Source organism: Hemitrygon akajei, chromosome 2 (genome assembly GCF_048418815.1).
Source record: "Hemitrygon akajei chromosome 2, sHemAka1.3, whole genome shotgun sequence".
In the NCBI taxonomy this organism is placed as follows: Eukaryota; Metazoa; Chordata; class Chondrichthyes; order Myliobatiformes; family Dasyatidae; genus Hemitrygon; species Hemitrygon akajei.
The window spans coordinates 141,484,584-141,508,324 of record NC_133125.1 but is presented as its reverse complement, the minus strand read 5'-3'; the positions used below and the strand labels follow the sequence as shown (position 1 = coordinate 141,508,324).

Genomic DNA, 23,741 nt, shown 5'->3' with positions numbered 1-23,741 from the left:
GAAAAACAAACAAGTCTATCCAGTCCCTTTTCATAACCAAAATTGGTCAATACAGGCAATCCTGGTAAGTCACCTTTGCACTCCCTCCAGAACAGCTATGCCCTTATGATTCATTTATTCACTGGACAAACATCAAAACGTAGTGAAATGTGTCATTTGCGTTAACAACCAACACAATCTATGGATGTGCTGGGAACAGCCTGCAAGAGTCACCACAAACATAAGAGTCACTGGGGCAAACATAACATGCCTACAAAGTCCAGTGGAACAACACAAACAAGAACACAACAGCAGCAAAACAAGCTCCTTTGCTCCCTCTCACCCACAGCAGGCCTCGAACTCCAGGGCAGACTGCCTCTGTACCTCTAATCTCCAGTTTCTGGAGCAGACTCGCAGACATCAGCCCTCCAAAACCAGACACACCGATGGAGGGACCTTGACCCTCGAGCCTCAACTTCCAGTCTCACCAGCTTCAGTCTTTGACCTTCAGTACTGACCTCAGAAATCACTGATCATGGACTTTGAACATGGGCTTCCAACTGGGACTCAACAACCTGAGAGCTCATCCACGGTCCAGGCACGCAGACCTGAGGGGTCATTCATGGCCTAGACTCACAGATATCGGGCCTCTGACTTCTGGACACACCAACTCAGGGGCTTTGACCTTTGGGACTCGATTTCCGGACTCACTGACCCCAGCACTTGCTCATCATGGGAATTTAAACTCCAGGGTATGAACTCCAGTTTCTTGTGGACCTCCAACCCTGGACTCAACGGCCTGGGGATCACCATCCCTTGTGCCTCCTGCTGACACAGACCTCCAATTTTGGGGCTTGCCGACCTGGGGTTTTCACTAATGGGGGGGTGGGGGGGGGGGGGTCACCTGCCCTTGTGGCATGGTGATCAGAACTATACACACTACTCTAGCTGAGACTTACCAAACTTTTAGAACATAGTATCAAGACTCCAATGCTCTTATACTTTCTGCTCCTGCTAATGAAGGCCCACATTCAATATGCCTTCATCACCACCCAGTCTATCTGTGCTGTCATTCTTAGGGATCAATGGACCCATATACTGAGGTCTTTCTGTTCCTCAATAACTCTAGGGTCCACCCATTCAATGTGCACATCCTAGCTTTATTAGATTTCTGAAATTGTATTTCTCACACTTACCAGGATTAAATTCCACTGGCCTTCACTCTGCCCAATTTACCAGCTGACCAATATCATTCTGCAACCTATGACTATCCTCCTATCAACCATAAAAATGATGTACAAATTCAAAATATACTAATATCAATACCATAACAATAGACAAAGTGCAGGAGTAGGACATTCGGCCCTTCAAGCCAGCACCGCCATTCAATGTGATCATGGCTGATCATCCACAATCAATACCCCGTTCCTGCCTTCTCCCCATATCCCTGGACTCCGCGATCTTTAAGAGCTCTATCTAACTCTTTCTTGAAAACATCCAGAGAATTGGCCTCCACTGTCTGCTGAGGCAGAGCATTCCATAGATCCACAACTCTCTGGGTGAAAAAGTTTTTCCTGAACTCTGTTCTAAATGGCCTACCCCTTATTCTTAAACTGTGGCCTCTGGTTCTGGACTCCCCCAACATCGGGAACATGTTTCCTGCCTCTAGCGTGTCCAATCCCTTAATAATCTTATATGTTTCAATCAGATTCCTTCTCATCCTTCTAAGTTACAGTGTATACAAGCCCAGTCGCTCCAATCTTTCAACATATGACAGTCACGCCATCCTGGGGATCAACTTCGTGAACCTACACTGCAATCCCTCAATAGTAAGAATGTCCTTCCTCAAATTTGGAGACCAAAACTGAACACAATGCTCCAGGTGTGGTCTCACCAGGGCCCTGTACAACTGCAGAAGGACCTCTTTGCTCCTATACTCAACTCCCCTTGTTATAAAGGCCAGCATGCCATTAGCTTTCTTCACTGCCTGCTGTACCTGCATACTTACTTTCAGTGACTTGATGAACAAGGACACCTAGATCTCATTGTACTTCCCCTTTTCCTAACTTGACACCATAACTTGGTAACATAAGAACTCTTTCCTCCTGGGTCTGATAACAATATTTATTGAGATTTCAAGCAACTCTCATCTTAAATATTCTCATTTCCAATACTATTCCATTAAATCTGCCAAGAATTCTTTTCAAATTTGAAATAAAATCGATGTCCCCATGGTCATGGTAGATACTACTCTGGAAACAAGTTAAAATATAAGAGTTAAAAATATATATTTTAATCAATAACATAAATCTTTATTCTGTAGTTACACTTCATCCAAGTGTACTACAGAACTGTACTATAGCACAGAAACAGGCCCTTTGGCTCATCTAGGCTGCACTGAACTAGTCCTGCAGGTTTTGATACTGTATTACAAGGATTTCCACATCCATTTAAATCCACTTCTTTCCACTCCTCAACCACACCTGTTACTTCTAGATGCAACAATAACTACACCTGTAAGTGGCCTTTCACTCTGCACCTGAGCTCACACAGAGCATCAAGTTCAAGGTCGAGTTTATTGTCATATGTGCAAGTGCAGGTATGCACAGGTGCAATGAAAAACCTTACCTGCAGCAGCATCACAGGCACAGTACATCATAAAAGCAGCATTCGCAAGTAAAATATAAATAAAACACAATGTTTACAAGAAAGAACAGAATAGAAAATACAAGAATAGAAAAAACAAAGTCCATTTTAGTGCAAAGGTCATAGTCATGGTACTGCTTTACTGAGGTAGTGATTATGGTTGTGCACATTGTTGCAAGAACTGAATGGCTGAAGGGAAACAGCTGTTCCTGCACCTGGTCGTGAGAGACTTCAGGCTTCTGTACCTGCTGCTCGATGGTAGCTGAGAGAACATGGCATGAACTGGATGGTGTGGATCTTTAATGATGGACGTTGCCTGTATCCTTACTCACAGCATCCTTTAATGTCAAAGTCAGATTTATTGTCATGTGTAAAAGTACATGTACAGAATAACAATGAAAAACTTAGTTGCAGCAGCATCATAGCCTGTAGACTTTACCCTCATTAACTCCCATGTTCACTGACTTGGAAATCAGCCCTCCCACCCACACTGCCTCATCTATCCCTATCCCTCCCAACACTAGAATCATTCCACCATTGGCAGCTGCCTAGACACTATGCCCTGGAATTTTAATATAAACCTCTCAGTCTTTCTTCTTTTAAGAAACTTTATTTTCATTCCTAGGTTTGTCAAATCTGTTGCACTATGGTTCATCATCATTTCTTAGATAACAGTTCCAAGAAGCACCTTGAAACATTCTACTAATTCAGAATACTATATCAATACATTATGTTTAAGAACAAGAGTAGATGGGGAGGGAAATAAATTGAGAAGCTGGGAGAGGTCATTTCTCCTCCCTCTCCTCATGTTTTTTTCTATTCCCCATACTGATTACCCTCACATTCCTTCTCACCTCCCTCTGGTTTCCCTTCTCCCACAGTTCAACTCTCCTCTCCTATTAGATTCCTTCTTTTGCCTTTTACTTCATCCACCTATCACCTCCCAGCTTGTACTCCATACCCTCCCACCCACCTTCTTATTCTGGCTTCTATCCCCCTTCCTTTCCAGTCCTGATGAAGTGTTGGGCCAGAAACATCAACTGTTAATTCTCCTCTACAGATGCTCCCTAAGAGTTCCGGCATTTGTGTGTTGCTCGAGATTTCCAGCATCTGTTTACAGATCTCTTGCGTTTACAATCCATAAAGAACTTACTGAAATGTAGTCGCTGTTGTAGTGTGCGGAACTTGGCGGTTAATTTACATAGCAGCTCCTGCAAAGAATATTGTAATGGCATCAAGATAACCCAATTTTAATGGAGTTAGAAGAGGGATAAATATTAACTAGTTCAATTGAGAAGTTTTGTTTAAAAACTTGCATGGCATCACTTTCATCCATCTGACAGCAGAAGCCTTGGTTTAACATTTCACTCTGAAGGCGGAAGTCCCTTCACACTACGGCTTAGTTTTTGTGAACTAACCTTTGGAATGGGATTTGAACCCCACAATTTTCTGACTCAGCAGTGAGAGTGTGATCCACTGAGGCACAACTAACACCCAATAAAATTTACCAACCAATAAGCCAAGGGGCAGGGGCCAGTTTTATGGTGTGGATGTTGAAAGCCATTTATCATAAAACCAGCTTCGTTTGACAGCACTAACAATTATTTCACAGTTCTCGCACCCTTGTCAATGGGGTACTTTTTAACCGAAGATCTGTCATTCCAAATATACAGGCTGATATAATTCAAACAGAATAAGGTATTAAAGAAAGAAAACACAAACAGAGATTCATGATTCAAGATTGTTTAATGCCATTTCCAGTTAACGTAAAGGAGAACAAAATTATTATTATTCCCGATATGATGCAACACAAAAAGAACAGTAAGGTAAAGAGCATACTAATAAAAAAACAGATACAAATACATAAGATACTTATATAAATAGATTGATTAGTTGTACGTGCATAAAGTGATGCTAGGTACAGGAGTGTCTGTACACAAGGCGACCCTGACAAGAAGTGATAAAAGTAGTGGTGGTAGGGTTTTGGTGGGGTTAGTTAATGGCTGGAGATGTTGATCAGCCTTACTGCTTGGAGAAGGCAGCCTTTTGAGTCTGGTGGTCCTGGTGTGGATGCTATGCAGCCTCCTCCTTAATGGGAGTGGGACAAACAGTCCTTGAGCAGGGTGGGTGGGATCCTTCATGAAAAAAATCACTTGGACTTTCAAGAGCTGAATTATTAGATCTCTGGGCCATAGAAATGATATCCATGGGAAAATCAGTAATATCCATTTTAAGATTAGGGTTTCTGTAAAATACAAGAATCTAAACATAAGAATACTGCATATGGAAACCAATGTAAAGAGTAGCATTAAAAAACCATCAATAGCAAAATCAGCAATAATTGAGCAATAATAAAAGATATATTGGACTTTAATTTGTCAATATTCAATAAGTGAAATTAATATAATTGAATGTTTTATTGACAATTTCAGTTTAATAGAAACAAAGAAAACCTACAGCACAATACAGGCCCTTCGAATTTAAACTTTTCAGCAAAATGATCCTGATACATTATACATGATCAGTTTAAGGCCACAAACCTAAAGGTATGAAATCCTAGGTGGCAAAGATGAAAACAAGACTGAGTTACATTTACATAGCACCTTATTCTGGACACTGCAAAGTACTTTACAGCCAAAGCAGTTTTAAAGGGTTGTCACTATTATCATCATCAGACACAGTTGCCAATTCCTGCACAACAGGATCCCACAAAGAGCAAGAAGATACTGACTTCATAATCAGTTCTAGTGGTGAAGGGTAGATTTGAACCTAGATATTGGAAAGAATGCCATTGCTCTTCTTCGAATAGAGACATTGTTTTTGTGCCCTGGAATGTGGATCTTAAGTTCACTTCCAAGGAATAATTCAACAACGCAGGAAGCCTAACAACTCAAATACTACATTATATTATTTACACAAATCTGTTACTTTCAACAGGACTAGTGCCTAAATTTGTAATCACTTGTGGTGCACACACAAGAAAGTCAATATATTCCCCAGCTCAGCAAAAATTGAAACTCATAAATGTAGCAACCAACTTTTTTTTCCCCAAAGTGCATCATTTACCTAAAATGGGCAGCTGTTGTGATAAAATCAAATTTTAATTGGCTTCAGAATAATTACATGTTGATCTACATAAAAGCAGCTTGAAATGTATTTTCCCTAAATTTGAAATGAATAAAGCAAGCAGGTCTGTACTTCACAGACTGAACTATCTTGATGATGATTCTAGGAATTCAGCACTCTATCAGTTAACCCAAACTAAGAAAGAAGAAAGACAAAGTCTGCAAAGTCTAAGTGGCTCAGCTTAATTGGATATGTTGTAGGAAATAGGTTACACTTCTGATTTTTATAACCTGTACTTTAAAGCTTTTGCTGGCCAAAAAAAGGGGAAACTGCCCATTAACTTATCAGTTCCAGGCCTTGCCTATTTAATTGGCAACCTCAGGGCTACTTTCATCACTTGTCGACTTCATACTTGCAGTCAATCTTTTTTTCTTTCGGGATATTACTTAATCTTTGGCTTGTTGGTGTCCCTGATACACTGCAGCCCACACTAGAAAGCAGGAAAGACACTCATGCTCAGCAGAAAAAGGAAATGTAGCTTTCACAATGCATGGCCTGGCTGAACATGCATCATGCTAATATCACACAACTCAATTTCAAAGGCAATTCAAAGGCTAAGCACCTTAAAAAGCTACATAAAATATAAATATTGTAATACAAAATCAAAGAACAAAAGTATTACACTTTCTTTTATAATCCAGAGGCTCATTTTTCTTTACTGCTGCAAAACTACAGCAGCACAGTAAAGTTCACATTTCTCGTCTGTCCAAAGTAGTAATAACTTTGAAGCTCAACTTCATTACTAATGTGACATAAAGTTTATGTACAGTAATATTTTCGAGCACATGTCTCAATGCAGTCACAACATGGCGTGACAGATGCTCAGTGTGCTCCTGCACTCAATCCTGTGTTGAAGATTAGCAGAACCTCTGTAATTGGGTCTTTGGAATGTCATCTGCCATGAATTATATACACCTGGGAACATGGTTTGAATCCCAATATGGACAGATTACTGGAATTTTCAAACCATGCTTTCTTTGTAATTGACATTTAAATTGTTTGAAGTTTCTCATTAACTTCTTTTATAAATTAAGTACAGATGTATATGACTTAACAGTGTACAGTACAAGGAAAATTGATAGCTGAATCACATCTTTTTTTAAATAAAGTGCACCCATGGATTTAACCCTTTAAATGCTGATCAGCTCTAAAGTTTAGAGCTCAGTGTTCTCACAGGCATAGCCACTTCATTTCAAGACTGATTGACTCCCCATCCAGTTTGCCTCAGTGCGTAGCACACCCTCACATGGGTTAGAAGAGGGAGAGCTGCAATACCAGAGCTACTTTGCCTAGAGTGTTGAGAGTACCTGGAAAACACTACCTACGAGAGTGATAGATATAGTCACTGACAGCATTTAAGAACTGCCTAGATCAGCATTTCAGTCGCTGAAGTATAGGAGGTTATGAGGCAGAATGGGATTAATTTGAGAATGTCCCCAGTGGTTGGCATAGACATGGTAGGCTGAATGGCTAGTATTCAATGCTTAAGATTCTATGAGGTGCTGTCTTTCACATCAATAGAAAACCTTCTTGCTCTCTCAAGATGATGTAAAATAATTCAAAGCACACCTTCAAACAGGAGCAGGGAAATGTGGTAAATACTCATCACTTACTCAATATTTTTAAGGGGGATTGTGTAATCACTTTGTTGGTTGTAGGAGCAACTGTGCACAAAATGGGGCCCCATTAGGATAATGATCCCACCTCAAAGGTGCTTCATTAGCTGTACAGTGTTTGCAGTAGTGAAAGGCATATCGTTCTTCCTTTCAACCTAATGAACACTTTGTAACGATACACAAGTGTCTCAAAGTCTCCCTGATGGATCATCGGTGAGGTTTAGCCACACAAGTTCAGGTTCAACACTCTGCCTGTGTTGATGGCACAAGCACAGGTTGGAAAGTTGTGAAGCAGACACAAGGAATCTGTGAGGGAAAGTAGGGAGGGTAAATGAGTGGGCAGAGATTTGCAAATGCAGTGTGTGGGAACATGTGAAATCGTTGACTTTGCCAGGAAGAATTAAAATGAGACATTTTATCTAAATGTGTGAGGTTCAGAGGGACCTGTCTGTCCTAGTACATGATTTATAATGCTGACAAAAAAGCCACTGTGGCAAGTACTTTCAGAAAGCTAATGGAATGTGATTGTTTATTGCCAAGGAAACGGGATACAAAATTAGGAAGGTAATGCTTCCGTTATACAGGGCACTGGTAAGAGCACATCTGGAATGCTGTGTACACTACTAGTCTTACTTAAAAAAGATGTTAATACATTGGAAGCAGACCAGACAAGGTTTATTAGTAATGCCTGGAATGGGGGGGGGGGGGGGGGTATTCTCTTATAAGGAAAGACTGGACAAATTAGACTTGTTGTATATATTCACGGGGCATAGAGTAGACAGCAAGAAAATAGAGAGGGCAGAAAACTATGGCAAAGAGAGGATAAGGAAGACAAAATATTTTACCCAGTGGTTGGAATCTGGAACACATTGCCTATTTACATGATGGAGACCATCTCTCATAATATGTAAGAATTATCCAGATGAGGACCCAAATTGCTCTGGTAGTGCTCGTAAATGGGTCTGGTATGGATGGTGTTTGATGATTAGTATAGATATGGATGTCCAAAGGGCCTATTTCTGGTTTAACTGAGTGAGAGAGAACTTGAATGAAACACCTAAAATCCTTGGAGCCTTGATCAGGAGAATATAGAGAAAATATTTCCTTTTCAGTTCAAGGGTCAGAAAGTTATACTGCAGCTTTATAAAGCACTGCTTAATCCATATCTGGAGAATTGCATTAAATTCTGGTCTATCCCAATATAGGAAGGATGTGGAGGTTTTGATGAGGGTGCAGAAGAGGTTTACCAGGATGCTGCCCGGATTAGAGGGCATATACTGTAAGGAGAGGTTAGGCAATTTTGATTTTTTTTCCATTTGGGGAGCAGAGGCTGAGGAGAGCCCTGTTAGAAGTTTATAAAACTAAGAGAGGCACAGATAGCCTCTCACAGCTGGATTTGTTCACCTGGTTGTGACGTCTAATACTAGAATACATGCACTTAAGGTGAGAAGGGGCAAGTTCAAGGGACATATTGGGGGCAAGACTTTTATTATAGAGAGTGAAAGGTGCCTAAAATGTGCTACCAAGGATGGTGGTGAGGAAGATGCAACAGAGGTATTTAAAAGGTTCTTTGATTGGCACATGAATATCCAAAGAATCGAGGGATATGTACCATGTGCAGACGGAAGAAATGAGGTGTCATTAGTTCAGCACAATATTGTGGGCTGAAGGGCCTGTTCCTGTGCTGTACTGTTCCATGTTCTACAGAACCAGAGGTCACTATTTCAAAATAAAGTGTCAATCATTTAAGACAAACGTGAGCTGACTTTCTTTTTCCTCTCAGAGCATGTGGAGTCATTCCATACAAAATCAAAATCAACTTTCATCTATGGCTGGAAAAGCAAAACTGACCTCAGCTACAGTTGTGTCTATAGTTAGATGAAGATCCAAAACTCACTGTCTAGTTCAAACATGCAGGGAACCTCTAGGAGATGTATTTGAGACTTCCTGCCAGTTGGTGGCAGCAAAGTTGTATTCCAGCAGGAGTCAGCACCTTCAGGAGAGAGAATGTGGAATGGGGAATCAAAATCACCTTACAGGTTTCAAACAGCTTCACTAAATTAATGAACAATAAACTGTCATTTTACTTCAATCTCATTCCCCCACCACCAGTCCCAACCACAAAATGGTATTAACCCTACATAAAACTCTGCATCTAATCATGATACCCAGCATTGTTGAAATCTGGTTCCATTTTTATTTCTGCAATTCATTCGTATAGCATAGCACAGAAAGAAGACTTTCCAAGCACCGTGCTTGTGATACATCTTTGAAAACTCCACCCAATAAGCCCATACCCCATGCCTTTGTTGCCACAGCCTTAAACATACTCTCTACATGGAAGTTTCCACCTGCTCTCATTATACTTTCAGAAGGCACGTTCAAGATCACACCAGCAGAATGGTAAACTGGTTTATTATTGTCACACATACTGAGATGCAGTGAAAAGTTATTTTTTAAACGTGATATCCATGCAGATGATTTCAAACACAAGTACACTGAGGTAATAAGGAGGAAAAAATGCTGTATATAGTGACAGCGCGCAGTGCAGGTAGGCAATCAGGTGCCAGGGTCATGACAAGATTGATCAAGAGATCAATAGAATCCGATTTGGGAATCCTATTAAAACAATGCCTTCTAGTTCTTAATCCTACTGGAATGAGAGCCTTCACATTGACCCTAAGGCAGGAGTTCCCAACCTGGGGTCCATGGATCCCCTTGCCTAATGGTATTGGTCCATGGCATTAAAAAGGTTGGGAGCCCCTGACCTAAGGGATTGCATCATGATTTCTGAGCTCATCTATTTGATCTCCTCTGAAAAAAAACTTAGCTCTAAATAAAAGAGTTGCAACACCTCTAGCCTGAACAAGTCCTACATGCTTGGTACCTCTAGTAGTACTCACTTTCCCTCGGGATCAATAAACTATGTCTGTCTGTCCGTCACTTACCTCAACAGCATCAACCAGTGTCCTCCAGTAGTTTATCAAGTGGCTACAGCGATTGGCTTTGACTGTTAACAAGACATGGGGCAAAGGGGTGTGAAAGTGCTATAGGAGGGGGAAATGAGCAGAAGGTTAACGAAATGGGGGGGGGGGGGGTCTGGGTCCCCATAACACTCATTTAAAAATGAATTAAGTGACGGACCCACATAACATTAAGGATATGCTCTTGCATCACCAATTGCCTGTCCTGGTCCAACCATGTAGATGTCATGTCCAGAAAGCTCACCAAGAGCTATTTCCTCAAGAGGCTCTTTCAATCTTTTTATTAATATTAATAATATGAACAAAATACATCTATTTTCCTCAAGAGGCTAAAGAAATTCATCATGTCCCCATTGACTTCTCACAACTTTTCTTGATGCACCATAGAAAGCATTCTGCTTGGATGGATCATGGTTTGGTATGGCAATTGCTCTGCTCGTGATGGTAAGAAAATGTGGACATATCACAGGAATCAGCCTCTCCTCTATGGGCACAAGAGGTTCTGTGAATGCTGAAGATCCAGAGTAACACACACAAAATGCCAGAAAAACTTAGCAAGTCATGCAGCGACTATGGAATGGAATAAGCAGTAGACGTTTAGAGCCAAACCTCTTCATCAAGGTGAAGGGCCTCAGCACAAAACATCAACTGTTTGTTCATTTTCACAGGTACTGCCTGACCTGCTGAGTTACTCCAGCGTTCTGTGTGTGTCCCCTCTATGGGCTCTGTCTACACTTCTTGCTGCCTCAGTAAAGTGAGTAGCACAATCAGACACCACCCACCCCGAATATGTCTCTTCTTCCTTCTCCCATTGGGCAGAGAATGCAAAAGCTTGAAAGCACATACCACGAGGCCCAAGGACACATTTTGTTCCACTGATGGCAGACTCTTGGCCTCACAATTTACCTTGTTATGATCCTGCACTTTATTGTGTACCTGCACTGCACTTTTCCAGTAACTTCTACACTTTATTCTACATTGTTAATACTTTACTTTTTTCTAGCTCAGTGAACTGTGCAATGATTTGGTCTGAGTGAACAGTATTCAAGAAAAGCTTTTCACTGTATCATGGTATATGTGACAATAATAAACCAATACCAATACCATCCAAACGCTGGCGAGTTTGAAGTCCCCCACACACCTACAAAGGGCTCTAGTTTCTAGTATTTGCCTCCTCTGGGCTTCAACAGTGGCAGAGCAGGGCTATCCTGGCTTCTTCACACTTGTAGGTTCTTATTTCCCGATCGTTATACAAAGAAGCCGCAAAAAGTAGAAATGTGGGTGCCAAACAAGAGAAGGAGCTGATTATGTTCTAAATATACCCTCGAACCAAACAGTCTACTGGGGCACAGGTCAAAGTACACACACAATACGAAAAGGGTGCATGGCCAAAACATGAGGGCTAACAGAACCACATAGACAGTGTAGTCTGAACAGGAGGAGAGGGAATCAAAAGAAAAATGTCAAACTACAGTACGTATGCTACCACTCCCCCAACAGCCTATGCTTGCTTTGCAATACAACTGCAGTTAAGGCTTGTTCTTTCCTTTAGCATTTCCCTCCCCCCCCCCCCACCAAAGCTATTCCAGTTTCAGTAAAGACCCCCAACCTGGCCTGTTAACTGTTTCTCGCTGTCTGCAGATACTGCCTGGCTTTCTGAGTGCTTCCAGTATTCTCTGTTTTCATTTTGAATTTCCAGCAGCCAGTGTTTTGAATTTGCTTGACAAATTGTCAATGTTTCAAGGGAGAAAAGACAGAATCCAGAAGAATCTATAAAAGAAATGTTGCAGAACAAATTTGGCTGCTGCTGTATAAATGCTAACTTGTTCCATACACCACAGGATTCCTTGGGTTTCTGAAACTTGCATTCTTGGTGAGGCATGTATCAGGCATCCATCTCACTGTTACCAATATATTCAAGTGCATACAATGCTGGTGTATCTAATTTCATTTAAAATTTCAAGGGAAAGTTATTTCAACGTTTCTATGTGGAGGCACAGGAGCCTGAAGACCCAATTCATAAACAGCTTCAGAAATGATTCAGGAACAGCTTCTTCCCCTTTGCCATCAGATTTCTGAATGGACACTGATCCCACAAACACTACCTCACTGCTTTTTTTTGCACTATTTAACTATATTATATATTTCTTACTGTAAACCACTGTTTTTATTACTATGTATTGCAATATACTGCTGCCGCGTACCAACAAGATTTCACGACAGATACCAGTGATATTAAACCTGATTCAGATTCCCCTTTGCCATCACATTTTGAAATGATCCACGAACCCATGAACACTATTTTGTTACTCCTTTTCTTTTGCACTACTTATTTTTGTGAAAAACAGTAACTTGATGTACTACTCCCACAAAACAACAGATTTCACATAATTCAAGTCGGTGATAAGCCAGCTGGTGGTGAGGTGGCATCCACGCCGGATGTTGAAGCAAGTTGTCCCATGTTCAAACCAGCTGGCTCCTTGCACACTTTCCATCTATGCTGGGTCGGGCATTGAGCCAGCAACTTGGCCTCATAAAAGAAGACAATTGCTAAAGAAACAATGATGATGGTGACCTTCTGAAATTCCAGGAGGGACTTCGGCGAGATATTTTCATCTACCTTGCTTGCCAATTCATGAATTCACATATTCTGTTACAATACCACTCATTCATAACAAACGCCAGCACAAAGAAGGTGGAATTTGCCCGGTACTCAGCTAATTCTGTGCTAATGATGTGTGCCATTTGGCAATGTGGAGAGTTTTACTGCTGAAACATTTTAAAGAATACAGCAAAGTATGGGCTTTCTCATAGAAACAAGAGACTGCAATGACACCAAATCATATTGACTTAATGGAAAAAATATGAACAGCATAATTACTCGTGTCCGAAACATTTGAGATTTTAAAAAGAGCTGTATAGGGTAGAGATGTTGTCCTTCACATATAAATCTGAACATCATTTCAGAATAAGGAGATGGAGTTGAGGAGAAATTTGTTCTCTCTGAAGGACTGTATGCCTTTGGAATGTTCTACTTTGAAAACTGAGAATGCTCATTTGTTTTATATTTTTCCTCATTTTTCCATCACATAGAAAGAAGCCACACGGCCCAACAAATCTATTCTGGCACTCAGAGTACTTCCACTGGTCTCATTCACTCACGTTTCCCTATAACCTATTCTTTTTCCCTCAAACATCAATTCCCTACACTAGAGGTAATTTATAGCAATCAGCACATCTTTGAGAGGCAGGGGGATACTGGAACACCGAAGGGAAAACGCACGTGGATATAAGGAGAATGTGCAAACTGTGCATAGGCAGTGCACGAGGTCAGAATCGAACCTGGGTTGTTGGATCTGTGGCAGAGCAGCAATTAATCCTGCATGCCTCTGGATCTTTAAATATATTTAAGCGTAAAAAAGCAACAATTTCATCTAGGGGAAATCACAGCTTATGGCAAACAGACAGCCAAATGAAGTGGAAGTCAAGATTAAACCAGCCATGATCATATTAAATGAGGAGCAGCTTGAATGGCCAGCTGGGCCAGGGTGCCCCCATTGCTAACTTCACCTTCTTATCAAGGTGAGAAATAAAAATCAATGTCAAATGCTGGCATAATCAGAAGAGTTCTTTTCTGCATTTAGTTATGGGAACTAGGGTGTCACTGATAGGTCTACCAATTTCCCTAATTGCTCCCAGAACCACTTGACTTGCTGAGCCATTTCAGTGTTAATCATATAAGTAGGTCTGGAGTGACATCTATGACCCACTGGGTACTACAGCAGATTTCCTTCCCTGGTTAACTATGTATTTTATCAATACTAAATTTTATTTCAGAATTATTTAAACTACTTGAATTTAAATCCTCCAGATACCATGTGGAATTTGACATGTTTATGAACCAGCCAGCCAGGCTTCTGGGTATGAGCCCAGCAACATAACCACTATGCTGCTGCACTATAAGGAATAGCTCGATAAATCAAGGAGTTTTATCCAGCAAAGACAGGGTTAAGTATGACTATAAAGCCAACTTTGCTGCAATGACTTATGACTCTTACAAATTTCTATAGATGTATGGTGGAGCGCATTCTGATTGATAATGGATGCTCTCTGATGGTCAGGATTGCAAGAAGCTACAGAAGGTTGTAGAAAGAGATGGTTCACCACCAGAGAAACTTCACCATCAAGGACAACTTCAAGAACTGACATCCATCACTAAGGATCCTCTATCAGGGTCATACCCTCTTTCATCACAAGCATCAGGCAGGAGGTGCAGGAGCCTGAAGGCCCAACTCATCAAGAATTCAGGCAGCTTCTTCGCCTCTGAATTCAGATTTTTAAATAGTCCATGAACACGACCTCCTTATTCCTTTTACTTACACTATTATTTGTTTTTGAAATTTACAGTAATTTTATATCCTGGCACTGTCCTACAATCACAAAACACAAGATAATAAATCTGATTAGACTGCCTGCTAACTGGAAAGTGGGCAAGGTCACACAAAACTATAACACAAGGAAAGTGAAGGATAAAAAATATTGGGAGAAAACTTGGATTAGATATTCAATAGCATAAGAAATATGGCAGCAATCTCAAGGATGGGTGGAGCACTGAATATATTGACAGAGATAACAATTTGAAGGAAAATTTACCAAGGCTAAGGGGAAGGATTTGGGGAATGGGAGTGAGTGGAAGTTTCTTTCAAAAATGCACTCTTTCTGTTTTGCAACAGTCTTTGAGAAAAATAAACACAGGACTTTTACCAGCTGTTCTAGAAGCATTAACAGACTTGTTATAACCTTGTAAAACCAGCCAGGGCAAGCTACAGTCTATTTTTTCAATAATGTGTTCAATTTCAATCATTTACTCACAAATATAATCCTCTGTCAACTACTCTGAAGGGGCTGTGTAGCAGAGACAACCTTGTGTTCCTGAAGATCCTGTAGATAAGGTTACAACATTAATTCCAGCAGTTAGATAATGGTTAGCAGTCCTCAATGAAGCCCATCAGACTGGAGTAAGGCAACCAAATGTTTTATTTTCTTATACTGTGGGAACCAAGAAAAAAAAGGCAAAAAGGCTACTTGACCCATTTCAAATCCAGTTCATGAATAATAAATCAATATTGAGCTGGAAACAATATTTACAGTGTTCTAGATTAATAATAGGGGACTGGGATAATTAGATGTCTCTGCCATCAGGCCAAATGAGGCACGGTGGGTCCAAAAGTGATAATACAGCTCAGGGTGTCGGAGTTTGGTGTTCATGGGGAGGCACGGTAGTGTAGTGGTCAGCACACTTTATAGTGCAGGTGATCCAGGTTCAATTCCTGCTGCTGCCAGTAAGGAGTTTGTTTGTTCTCCCCATGACTACGTGGGCGATTTCCCTCCAGTTGGTAGGTTGACTGGTCATTGTAAATTGTCCCATGGATTAGGCTAGCCTTAAATCAGGGGATTGCCAGCTCCAATGGCTGGAAGGGCCTACTTCACGCTGAATCTCAATAAAAAAAAATTGTTTTAAAGTATCATAAAACATAAGAAAGTACAGCACAAGAACAGATCCTTCCACCCACAACAATTTGCTAAACTAATAATTAAATGTCAATCTAACCTCTTTTACTAACATAACACCCATATTCCTCCATTAACTGCATATATCTGCGTTAAGAGCTTCTTAAGCTCTTCCAGTGGAATAAAAGTCACAGACGGACTGACCAAATTCCTGGATGTTCAAGAGCCTAGGATTGTAGGGATATAAAAAACGTTGTAAGGAACCCCTTGGGGCATAAATGTGTCGCAGATACTAATAACTGTATTTTAATATGTAACTAAATTATTGATTATTGTGCAATGTTGATGAATAAACTTCTGTAATAAAAAGGGTGTAAGGATGTTTATTCGGAAGGAGCAAGCTATGGATTCAAAAACAATGAGAATTTAAAATTAGATGCAACGTAAATGGAAAGCAATGTAAGTCAGCAAGCACAAGTTTGAAAGGCGTAATTTTCTACAAGTATAATAGCAAGTACAGGAACCAGCCCTTTGGCCCACAATGCTTTTCCCAAACTAATGCACACCCAAGTAAACTAATCCTTTGTACATAGACAAGATCCGCCCGTACGCCTTGATTTCCCGCAATTCCACGTGTCAAGGACTCATTTGCTTTAATTGTGTACTCCGTGTGAAGGAAAGTAAGGAAAGGTAGTAAAATTGGCACTGAAGCATATTCTGTCATTCATCAAGAACATGACTGATTTTCTAATTCAATTCCAAGAATGGGGAAGGGTAGAATTGATATAATTGCAAAAATAAACACTGCAAACTCCTACTGAAAAATATATAGATGAACAGTGACTTGTATCAAATTTGTAACTCACTTTTTACGATGGAATTATATTAATTTTAAATAAGTATTTATACAAAATAAGTTTGTGTGTAGGTTACAGAGCTTGTGTATGTGAAGGAAAACTTTCTCAACTAGACACCAGACGGTGACAGTGAAGCAGAGGTCAGAATGGTGGGGTGAGATTGGGCTGAAGGAGTGGAAGGGGGCTTGGAAGTTGAGGAAAGCGTTAAAGACGCAGAGTGGAGGATTAGGGTTACTGTGGGCCGGGTTTGTCCCCACATCGCGAACAGCCCTGTCGTGCCCTGACCCCGTCCTCCATCAAAGGGACCTAGCCCCCTTAGCTCCGGGAAGCGCCGCCTTCCGCCAACTTACTGCAGCTGCCGACCACCGAGCCTCCCACCGAACACCACCGCCATCTTGCCACTCCCTCCCCCCCTAGGCTTCGATTGGCCAGAACGAACGAGCTAGCCAGCTGATCCGAACAGATGAGCCCGTTCATTCGCTGGAATGCCCGTGTTTGACAGCCGCATCGGACAGAGCATCTCCAATTATCTGGCGGAGATCGGATTCTGAGGCGGGGCAACCGGTAACATCGCCCCGCCCCAAAACTACCAGCCGATTGGTGTGGAGCGATCTGGGAGCCGATAGGATAGCGTGGGGTTGATTGACGGATTGGTGGGACGCTCCTGTTCGTCAGCCCGGAGATGACGTCGGAGTTGACATTGACAGAATTTAACCAAGGTTAGTGGAAAAATCAATGCAACTGCGGAGTTGGGCACTGGAACCTGAAGCAACAGCAGAAACGCTGGAAGAGCCCAGGCAGCCAAGCAGCATCTGTGAAAGCAGAACCAGACAGATGATTGACTGGCTGAGATCAAAGTCAGGGAAACAAAGGGCGAGATTGCTGGTCCCTGACGTATTCTATACATGCACAGAGGATCTATCTGCCCGTGGCTCAATATGTTGGTGCGACCACAAAGAAAGCACACCAGAGGCTGGATGAGGTGATTTGGTACCTCACCAAAGACTCCAGCAAATTTCTATAGATTGTATCATAGAGAGCATTCTGACAGGTTGCACCACTGCCTGGTATGGAGTTGCCAATGCACAGGATTGAGAAAAACTGCAGAGGATTGTTGATTCAGCCACTCGAATCACAGGCACAATCCTCCCCATCATCCAGGTCATTTCCAAAAGGCGATGCCTCAGGAAGGCAGAAACATCACCATCCAGAAAATGCCCCCTGCTTATTACTACCATCAGGGGGGAGGTACAAGAGTCTGCAGCTGCGCGCTAAACATTTTAAGAATTTCTTTTCCCTTCCACTGTCAGATTCCTGAATAGTCCATGAGCACCAGCTCCCTATTTTGCTCTCTTTTAGTTCAATTTATTTATATATTTAAATATGTTTCTTATTATAAATGATAGCAATTTTTAATTTATTGCTCGGCACTGCTACTGCAAAAAAGCATCCTTTATGACTGCAGGACAGATCCAAACTATCTTGCAGCATACACTTCCATCCTGTTTTCTACACTCAGTGACCAGTTTATTAGCCAGTCACCTTCTACCACCACTCTTTTTCGCCTCGCGGAATTAGTCCTCACCCTTAACAATTTCTCCTTTGGCTCCTCCCACTTCCTCCAAACGAAAGCTGTAGCCATGGGCACCCGCGTGGGTCCTAGCTACGCCTGCCTTTTTGTCGGCCATGTGGAGCAAGCCTACACCGGTATCTGTCCTCCTCTTTTCTTACGTTATATCGACGACTGCATCGACGCTGCTTCCTGCACACATGCTGAGCTCGTCGACTTCATTAACTTCGCCTCCAACTTTCACCCCGCCCTCAAATTCACCTGGTCTATTTCCGACACCTCCCTCCCCTTTCTAGATCTTTCTGTTTCTATCTCTGGAGACAGCCTTTCCACCGACGTCTACTACAAACCTACTAACTCCCACAGCTACCTAGACTATTCCTCCTCCCACCCTGTCTCCTGCAAAAATGCTGTCCCTTTCTCTCAATTCCTCCGCCTCCGCCGCATCTGCTCTCAGGATGAGGCCTTTCATTCTAGGACAAAGGAGATGTCTTCCTTTTTTAAAGAAAGGGGCTTCCCTTCATCCACTATCAACTCTGCCCTCCATTGCGTCTCCCGTATTTCACACACCTCTGCCCTCACGCCATCCCCCCGCCAGCCCACCAGGGATAGAGTCCCCCTGGTCCTCACCTATCACCCTATCAGCCTACAGATCCAACATATAATCCTCCGTAACTTCCGCCACTTCCTACATGATCCCACCACCAGCCACATCTTCCCCTCCCCCCCACTCTCAGCTTTCCGCAGGGATCACTCCCTACGCGACTCCCTTGTCCATTCATCCCCCCCATCCCTCCCCACCGACCTCCCTCCGGGCACTCATCCCTGCAAACGGAAGAAGTGCTACACCTGCCCCCACACTTCTTCCCTCACCACCATCCTAGGCCCCAGACAGTCCTTTCAGGTGAGGCACCACTTCTCCTGTGAGTCAACTGGGGTGATATACTGTATCCGGTGCTCCCGATGTGGCCATTTATACATTGGGGAGACCTACCGCAGACTGGGAGACCGTTTCGCTGAACACCGGCGCTCAGTCCTCCAGCAGTGGCGGGATCTCCCTGTGGCCACACACTTCAATTCCACAGACCACTCCCACTCCGACATGTCTGTCCATGGCCTCCTCTACTGTCAAGATGAGGCTGTGCGCAGGTCGATGGAGCAATACCTTATCTCCCGCCTAGGTAGCCTCCTTCCTGCCGGCATGAACATCCAACTCACAGACCTCCATTTTTACCCCTGCCCCCCCTTACCCCCATCCCTATCTATTATTTCAGTCTGGTTCTCTTTCTCTTTTTTCCCCCCTCAATATATCTACCCCCAGCCCTACCTTTCTTTCTCTTTTATTTCCCATAATTCTCCACCTTCCCCCCCAGCCCATTTCCCTCCAACCTATCACTTCCTTGCTCTCTACTTTATCCCTCCCCCCACTTCTTACCCCCTCGACCATCCCATGTTACTTCACTCCTGATGAACGGTTTCGGCCCGAAACGTCGTCACTACCTCCTCCCATAGATGCTGTCTGGCCTGCTGAGTTCTGCCAGCATTTTGTGTTTTTATTAGGTACACCTGCTTGTCAATGCAAATATCTAATCAGCCAATTATGTGGCAACAACTCAATGCAGAAAAGATGCAGACATGTCAAGAGGTTCAGTTGTTATTCAGACCAAGCAACAGAATGGTGTGGAAATGTCCTCTAAGTGACTATGAACATGGAATGATTGTTGGTGCCAGATGAGGTGGTTTGAGTATCTGAGAAACTGCCTATCCCCTGGGATTTTCATGCATTTTAATACAATAATCTATATAATTTAAAGAGTTCTGCAAAAAAAAACCCCAAAAAAAATCCAGTGAGTGGCAATGTTTGTGTCTGTATGAGCTGGATTGGAATTAAGTTTTGCCAGACTGGTTCAAGCTGACCGGAAGATGACAGTAACTCAAATAGCTACACGTCACAACAGTGGAGTGCAGAAGATCGCCTCTGAATGCACACCACTTTGAACCTTGAAGTGGATGGGCCAATGACCATGAACATACACTCAGTGGCCACTTTATTAGGTACAGGAGGTTCTTTATAAATTGGCCACTCAGTGCAGGAAATGTGATAGGCAGCTTTCGTGGAGAGTTTCATTCAGTCTTTCATTGAACCAAAGTTGCTGACTTTAGATCGGTTAATGGTTACAAATCACCGACTCACAGTGAGAGAATGCTGCTTAAGTTGGCCATGAACATGTATCCAACAGAAGATACCAGGTGACTTTTCAGATGAAGGCTTTCACTATCAGTAGGAGATACATAATCTGGAGAGAGGACATTGCTTATCCAGAGAGCCACCAATTTTGGAGGACATGGTAAGTTGCATTTTTATATAAAAATGCAATTAGTATTCTGTGTAAAATTAAAATCTGCATAATTTCCTTGTGTACTCTTCCAAAGTGGAATGATCTGGATAAAGAGAATTATTAGGAATAATTGCAAAGTACCTTCAACTATTGATTAAATGTAGACCATTCTATTTGCCTCAAGAGTTTTCATCCATGATCCTGACCACAGTTTACATACCGCCATCAGCCAATTATAAGCAAGCACTTGCGAAACTGCATGATGCTGTCTGTAAGCAAGAAACGGCCCATCCTGATGCATTTTAAATTATAGTCGGCAATTTTAACCAGGCCTGCTTGAAGAAAACCCTGCCCAATTTTCACCAGCACGTAACCTGTTGTATCTGAAGTCCTAACACCATATGCAAGTTTGCTGATGACAAACTGCTTAGGCTGTATCAAAGGGGGTGATGAATCAGCATACAGGGGAGACTGAAAACTTGGCTGAGTGGTGTAATAACAACAACCTCTCACCCAATGTCAATAAGACCAAGGAATTGATTGCAGACTTCAAGAGAGGGAAATGAGAAAGTCATCATTGGAGGATCAGAGTTGAAGTGGGTCATTAACTTTAAATTCTTGGGTGTCACCATCTCAAAGGACTTGTCCTGGACCAATCTTATAAATATTATAAAAAGCACAAAAGTGCTTCTACTTCCTCAGGAGTCTGCGGAGGTTCGGCATGTCATCATAAACCTTGGCGAACTTCTATAGATGTGTGGTGGAAAGTGTGCTGACTGATTGCATTACCGGCTGGTATGGGAAAACCAATGCCTTTGAGTGGAAAATCCTACAAAAGGTAGCGGATTTGCCCAGTACATCAAGGGTAAATTCCTCCTAACCTTTGAACACATCTACATGAAACATTGCTGTAGAAAATCAGCATCCATCATTAACAGATCCCCACCACCTAGGCCACGCTCTTTTCTCGCTGCTGCCAGCGGATAGAAGGTACAGGTGCCTCAGGACTCACTCCACCAGTTTCAAGAACAGTTACTACCCCTCAGCCATCAGGTTCTTGAACAAAAGAGGATAGCTCCACTCATTTAAGGACTCTTGTTATATTGTTATTTCATGCTCGTTATTAACTGCTATTTATTTTTGCCTGCATTTGCAGTTTGTTTACAGTTTACCGTTACTGTTCTATAGATTTGCTAAATATGCCCACAGAAGTAGTATCTGTGTTGTATGTGGTGATGCGTATGTACTCTGATAATATATTTGACTTTGACCTTTTCTAATCTGCTCTATAAAGACAATGCAGTAACTTGTTGCTAACAACTTTGCTTCATGTAGTTCCTGGTGCGGAATCTTTTAATATCACATACTTGTGTGTCCAACTTAAGCTTGAGAAGGCAAAGGCAACTACACTACAAAACTTACAAATTTAACTGTTGGAAACAAGAAACAAGTTATTAACTATTGGAAACTAGAACAAAACAAGTCCTGAAGAAAGGTCTCAGCCCAAAATATCAACTATGTATTACTGTATTTTCAGTAGATGCAGCCTGATCCACTGAATTCCTCCAGCATTTTGTGTCTGTTGCTTTGAATTTCCAGCATCTGCAGACTTCCTTGTGCTCATGAAGTGCTTGAATCTCTAAGAATCCGTTCTTGATTCTCTCATGAATTGAAAAGGAATTCTGTGTATGCAGAGTGGGGAAAGATGTAGAACTCACAGCCATACAGGGTGGTTGAGGCAGGCCGGAGTAAGTTCTCCAGAGGGTGAAAGGAAGCCACCAGAGTCAAGATGGACTTAATGGTCCATATCTCTTATGTGTTTTCTGCGTAATTCATCAAAAAGAAACAGTTTATTCTAATTAGCGCATTGTTCGGAATCAGAATCAGGTTTAATATGGCATATGTTGTGAAATTCATTAACATTGTTGCTCTCCTATCCCCACTTTGTAGTCAAATAGTTGTAAATCATGGAAGCTCACAAAATATTCAATTAATTTACTTTCTGCTGTGTCCATTAATGCAGGTTTATGACAAGATCATTACATTTGCCAACGTAAAGAGGACTTCACTGGAGACACTAATAAGGACTGATGCAAATATGGCCACATTGAGCTCATTAAACTGCAGGGATCTGAAATGCGAAAGACTCAACATGAATCCTTAAAACTGCACTTTAAAAAACAGCAAAGCAATTTAAGCCTATTATATGAGTAAATATCATTAAAAGCAACATAATTTTCGGCAAGAATTAGTGTAGATAAATCACAAATTACAAGTTTATTTAAAGCACATACAAGTATTTAATACAGGAGCCAAATAAGGCACAATTAAATTGCTGTCATTAGATTAAAAATTAATGAACTAATGAATGGAATATTGAAAAAAAATTGGAAATGTAGGATAAGCAACATGGTACAGTTAAGTGGCTACAGAATGTAATTAAAAAAAGAGCCAAGCATATCTATACAGCTGCTGCTGCATCGGGGAACCACATACAGTACACTGAATTTTGTCTTATGAAATCTATCATTTTATAGTTAATATTAAGTACATTTACTTATACTTCCAGAGAGTAGGGAGAATTTTTCAGAGACATTGTTGGTATTTTTCCAGTGCCCTGAGATGCCTGCTATCAATAATCCAGTTCTCAGAACTGTAAAGGGGGTTTGGGCTCACTGCTGTTCAGTGAGCATGGTAGATCTGAGGATTGGATTTACAAAAAAAACCTTTTTATCAATCAACAAAAATTTGTGCCAATGCATTGGAGGAAATGGTTATTTTAATTAATATGTCTTCAGCAAGGGGTGAAAATGTCCACATTTTTGAAGGTCTTCCTGAAGGGAGTTAAATGCTGTGGGGGCACATTGGTGGAGGACTGTAGTCTTACAGATACTGTGTGTGCAAGTCCATTGCTCTGGTATGCTTTAGTGAATGAGTTATCGGTGTCTTGGAGTTCAACCTCCAAGTGTGTACAACTACAAGCACTTCCTGAGTATTACAACTCAACTAACAAGACTCTTTTCCATGCTAATGTTTATATTCAAACAAAAATCTGCCAAAACCACTTTCCTGGCAGAAGGCTGCGACTGCTGGCACCATGGCTGGTGCTGAAG

The 23,741-nt window shown here is 41.7% G+C and overlaps 1 protein-coding gene across 4 annotated transcripts in view; it reads right to left on the bottom strand.

Moving 5' to 3' along the window:
- Positions 1-17,192, bottom strand: part of clybl (citrate lyase beta like) — a 144,666-nt gene extending 127,474 nt beyond the window's left edge. Inside the window, exons 1-3 of one of the 4 annotated variants that reach the window (XM_073028693.1) lie at positions 17,070-17,133; positions 15,224-15,292; positions 9,219-9,360 (exon numbers count right to left, since the gene is read on the bottom strand). Coding sequence is in view for 1 of the 4 variants with exons in the window: in XM_073028685.1 (XP_072884786.1) it covers positions 15,224-15,292; positions 17,070-17,113 (113 nt within the window). In the remaining 3 variants the exon portion in view is untranslated. Of the gene's footprint in view, positions 1-9,218; positions 9,361-15,223; positions 15,293-17,069 lie in introns of all 4 variants that reach the window. The other 3 variants (XM_073028703.1, XM_073028685.1, XM_073028710.1) reach the window with 3 other exon arrangements.
- Between the last annotated feature and the right edge of the window lie 6,549 nt (positions 17,193-23,741).